At 36.1% G+C, this 5,185-nt stretch overlaps 1 protein-coding gene across 3 annotated transcripts; it reads left to right on the top strand.

Moving 5' to 3' along the window:
* Positions 1-2,560: 2,560 nt before the first annotated feature.
* Positions 2,561-3,978, top strand: LOC140837061 (uncharacterized). Of its 3 annotated transcripts, none has more exons than XR_012119206.1 (2): positions 2,561-2,997; positions 3,678-3,978. XR_012119206.1 is itself a non-coding variant. In XM_073203055.1 (2 exons), exons 1-2 carry the CDS (start codon positions 2,599-2,601, stop codon positions 3,779-3,781), a joined length of 444 nt encoding a protein of 147 aa, XP_073059156.1. In that variant the 5' UTR covers positions 2,561-2,598; the 3' UTR covers positions 3,782-3,978. The 3 variants fall into 3 exon arrangements, 1 of the variants encoding a protein (XP_073059156.1); XR_012119207.1 differs by having other exon boundaries at positions 2,561-3,039; XM_073203055.1 differs by having other exon boundaries at positions 2,561-2,938.
* The last annotated feature ends 1,207 nt before the right edge of the window (positions 3,979-5,185 follow it).

The raw sequence follows: 5,185 nt of genomic DNA, 5'->3' as shown, positions 1-5,185 counted from the left end.
TAGTTGAGCATGGTAGTATTGTTCATTGGGTATGCTTTTGATGCGTAGGCTTGTTCTAGACCTGATTAGCGGTGTTGCGTAAGGCTAGGCTTGCTGTGATAGAGGTACGAAAGTACTATCCGAGATATCCTGGTCGAGTATACATCCTTATATGTGTTGCATGATTATGTGGTGCATTGATATATGTCATATGATGCATGCTATTATGTCACGTTTTATGATACATGTTGCATTTCATGTTGAGCCGTATCTCCTTCGAGATAGCCTTTACTGTTGAGCTGTATCTCTTTCGAGATAAGCTATATCTTGTGGGGCCGCTCAGCCCTGTCTTGTCTTGTGGACGCATGGACACCGAGAGTACACAGTGGCCGACGGGTCGGGAGGGCTTCGGTGATCCGGGACATTTTAGGTCCACGTCTGTTCTTGTAGTGGATGCAGTGACCCAGAGGAGTACCGCGCGGCACTATCCACTTGGCGCCTCTAGACTGAGCATTTTGAGATCCTTTGTTACTCCTGTTTCTTGACTACCCTGGTATCATATCATAGCATGTGCATTTCATATAGGTTTGTATACTCATGCTTTTGTACTGGGCGTTCTTATCGCTCACGTCCTCGGTTTTGTTTATCTTGGACACCCCATTCCCACGGGGCAGGCCTCAGGTTGGACAGCTCAGGAGGAGGAGGAGGAGGAGGAGGACGTTGAGTAGCTGGTTGGTTTAGTTTTCAGTACTATTCTATTTCGTTATGGTTGTACCGAATATATTTGTGAGTTGTTCTGATTTCGATTGGGTTGTATAACTATTTGTCGTTGGCCATATTTCCGCTGTTATCTCTGATTATTATTAATTAAGTTAATTGCATGCTTAGTTCTTGATTAGTAGGTGATTCTGGAACGGGTCACTACATGTCGTGTCCTTGTAACATGTCAAACAATTATTTTAAGGCAAAAACTTATGTGAGATGATCTCCTGGGTCGTATTTTGTGAGACGAATATCTTATTTGGATCATCCATGAAAAATTATTATTTTTTATGCTAAGAGTATTACTTTTTATTGTAAATATCGGTAAGGTTGACAATTCTCACAGATAAAGATTCATGAGACTGTCTCACAAGAGACCTACTCTTATTTTAAAAAAGTATCACCAATGATGTTGTCATATAAGTTGTTCAATTCCATTGACTAATACCTTTTGAAGTTATATGAATAGAATTTTTTTTGTTAGTATAGTATTCGTATTCAATGGTTTAAAATTTGGAGACATACGTTGCAGAGAATGAGAATATTTTTTTGGCAAAAACTTGTGTGAGACGGTCTCACGGGTCGAATTTGTGAGACGGATATCTTATTTGGATTATCCATGAAAAAGTATTATTTTTTATGCTAAGAGTATTAATTTTTATTGTGAATATGGGTAGGGTTGACCCGTCTCACAAATTAGTATCCGTGAGACGGTCTCACATGAGATTCACTCTATTTTTTTTAGACATTTTAAAATAACTTATAAATTTAATCCTTGATAGTATCCCCATAACAAGTACACCAACCATAATATGCATCGTCATATACCTATTGATACTCTAAATAAAGAATAATTTTCTGTGTGAAAATGATTCATTGACCAAATTTCTTGAGACGAGTCAATCTGATCTAAATTTAAATTAAAACTAATATTTTTTTTTCATGAATCAGTCGACTTAGATATCTGTCTCGTTAAAGTTGACTCTTGAAACTTTCACATATGAGTTTTTGTGCTAGATAAAATACAACATATATTATTATATCCTATTGATTATTTATATATTTTATTTTGTAATCATTTTTCTCAATCTACTTTATACACAAATTCCACTTATAAAATTAATGGAAATTAAGAAAGTAAGCATTTACATCGCCTATCAACTATAAAGAAAAAGAGAGAGACCGATCTGGATACAACAAAAAATGTTCAATGTTGTCTTTCCAAAATCGACAGATCAACATGAGATTGTCACAAATAATCTTTAGATGATATGATATTCAATCATTTGCTTCGTTGGTTTGAACGGTGACAACTAATGAAAGATGTCGTGCATGTAACTTCAATCGTTAGTATTTATAATGTTTTATTAATGTTAGTAATTTTTTTTCGAAAAAATTAATATAATATAATTTTTTTATATACATATACTGTATATGGTATGATATATCCATGTCATGTAACTCTACGTGGACATGAACAATGAGACCAAAATTATCATTTTTCCAAACGTAAATCGAGTCGACCTAGGTTGAAATAATTGTGAATCAAAGAAATTATTATTACATATTTGTGAGCTGAGATGAAACAGATATGATATGGGTAGATGAGATCTTATTTGTGTAGGCAGTATTCTAAATTCTTTTTTTGACAGCAAAACTTGTAATTTTATTCAAATAATATCAAGGTCTAAGATTACATTTACTAAATTCATTTCAACGGATAAGATCTTGTCATACGTACAATTTCAAAAAAAAAAATGAGTCATATATATACATAGACAAATCTTAACCATCCATCCTACATCGACGATGAAATAAACCATATGATACACCCCAACCCCAAATCAATCTTCAAGAATGTCGGAGGCCTACGAGAGGGTGCGGGGCGGAAGGCTCGCTTTCAAAGGGGGCGAACTCGCCACCCGAGACAAAGCCATAGACAAGAAGAAAAAGAAGAAGAACAACAAGAAGAAGAGCCTCGTCGACGACTCAGTATCGCATGATGACCCGAATTTGAATGTTTTGGATCCAGGTCCGGATGGGGGGGAGGTTTACACCATCGACGCGGCGAAGAAGATGAAGTACGATGAATTGTTCCCCGTCGAATGTAAGAAATTCGGGTACGACCCTAATGCCAAATCCAAGTCCGTTGAGGAGGCCCTCGACGATCGCGTGAAGAAGAAGGCCGACCGCTATTGTAAATGAGTGGAAACATTCTCCCTTTGATGTGGCAGCTTTTTTCGATCCTTTCGATAGGTGATGTTAAAACACTTTTAGGGTTTTTCTTGTTTTCTTCTGGTAAAGATTGCGGTTTTTTTGTTAGGGTTCAGTTGGGCTGATTGATAGTGAATAGTTGCCCAATGACAATGTAAAATTGAGTTACTCCGCATTTCATGTTTGATTTCAGTTTCTTGCTTAGATTTTCAAAGAAACTCGTAGTTTTATTGAAACCTAACATAGTTTTTTGTCTCTTGTTGTGGAAGTATTTTCCTTTATGGTTTACATTTTCTTTAGTATTGGGCATCACTGCTAATTGAGTAGTATTTCTTGTTTGATCGATGCCTTTGGACAAAAAAGAGTGGTGCTTTAGCTTTTTGCTTGGAAATCATATTATGATCTTGTATCTACAGGATGAAAAATCGGCTGATCAAATCAAATTATATGATTATGTGTGAATCTGAGTGTGGACTTGAAATTAAAGGGGACAGAAAATGTCATGAAGCTTTTAGTCATTTGTTTGGGCCGTATAGCTTTACAGAGAGTTCAAGCTAGCATTTATTTATCATTTCAGATTGATATGAATTTCAGTGATGTATTTTAAATTTGTTCTTTAGCAAGCCATTCAGGACTTTGAGAATTGATGGTTAGATATTGTCTGCTGATTTGGAACTCACTCTGGCTAATGGGACTGAAATTCTCCTTGTTGCTTTTTACAGGGGGCGAAAAAGAGTGCAAGAAGGCTTTTGAGAGTGCTCAGACTGATGATCTCAAAGGCTGTGATCTAGAAGCTTGTATTTCCTTGTATGTCCTAGACTCGTAGGGTGTTGTAACCTTAAGTTTTGCTTCTGAATCATTTCTTGGTGGTTTGGTTAGTTTTATGAGGTATATCTGGTGCTGTTAGATTGAAAAATGTAGTGTTTACTTGAAGTGGTTCATTTTTTTGCACTGCAACACGCTTGTATTTAAATTGGGGTCAATTAGCTGCAGGTCTTTTTATAAAGTAGGATTTATAACGCTTTATCCTGTGGAATTTTTCAAGAATTTGAGGTTGTGATATATTAATTATCACTTAAAGTGTCTATAATCGTTGACAGTTCTCGATACACTTGATCCATACTCATCCTCTCCCTTGGTTCAGCTGAACATGTTACCCAATTGAAGCATATGGATCAAGCACCTCATTTGTCTAGTTGTTAGATTACTTATTCCTCCATCCCGTGTTTTTCATTCATGTTGCTTCTGCATGCAAAGCTGTGTTGTCCAAAATATACATAAGCCCTTTTGGTATTGTCATCTTTACAAATTGGTGTATATTCAAATTCTCTTGAAATGAACTGTCCGTGGCCCTTTTCCAGTGAAAATCTCCAGCAAAATGATCCCAAAACTGTAAACATCTCCCAGAAATGACGCCTGCTCCGTGATGCCATACTCTGCAAGGCAATTTGATTTGCATATTTAAACTCAGCTGACTGCTATAAAGTATCTTCACATGAAATAGTACTTTAATTGGGTTATCCTTCTTCTTTAGAATTGACTTCTATTTAGAATTGTATCGTTACTCATGTACTGTGAGTCCTTTCAAGTGTTTGAATTACTATCGGATTTTCATTTCACTGGTTGTATCATTGATATAAAACCCCTCATTGTTCACATAACAGAGAGGATGGAATTTGTCCCAACTTTTTATGGCCTTTTACTTCCCCTCTCTTGGTTTTTTGAAAGACTCGATGTTACCTCTTTCATTCACATATTCTGTTCGATATCTGATGCACCAAATTCTCGAGCTGCGGAACAACAAAATTATCGAAAATTAGCCTCATAGTCTACATATCCGGCTCTTTTTACATTCCTCACTGGTATAATTCCTCTGTACAAAATGTTGCATGTAATAGAACCTAACTCAAAAAACTGATCAACATTCTTTGCAGTGATTAGAAGCCAGTTCAGTCATATTGAAAAATTCCAAAGATGGAAGGTTTCCACTAATAACTCTATTGTTTGATATTTAACAGAATCTCGATCAAGCCATCTGGCTAAACAGAATGGGCCGAGCGTTCCAAATTTTACCAACTAGTCCATCTGCTTCACCTGATTTTTACCGTGCAGTCATAAAATCTGGCTCATAATAAATAAATTTTTTCCCTACTCATCATGCATATTGGTATCTTACATATGTTGTTTTCCGATCGATTGTTTGTTCCAGTAATGTGCAACATTTGTACAA

Source organism: Primulina eburnea, chromosome 7 (assembly GCF_022965805.1).
Source record: "Primulina eburnea isolate SZY01 chromosome 7, ASM2296580v1, whole genome shotgun sequence".
Classification (NCBI taxonomy): Eukaryota; Viridiplantae; Streptophyta; class Magnoliopsida; order Lamiales; family Gesneriaceae; genus Primulina; species Primulina eburnea.
Note: the sequence above shows the minus strand (reverse complement) of the source record. Positions and strands in the feature narration are given on the sequence as shown.

Coding starts and splice junctions, on each gene's coding strand:
- LOC140837061 (XM_073203055.1), top strand. CDS start 2,599: ATGTCGGAGGCCTACGAGAGGGTGCGGGGCGGAAGGCTCGCTTTCAAA. Junction 2,939..3,677: donor GAAGAAGGCCGACCGCTATT/GTAAATGAGTGG, acceptor TGCTTTTTACAG/GGGGCGAAAAAGAGTGCAAG.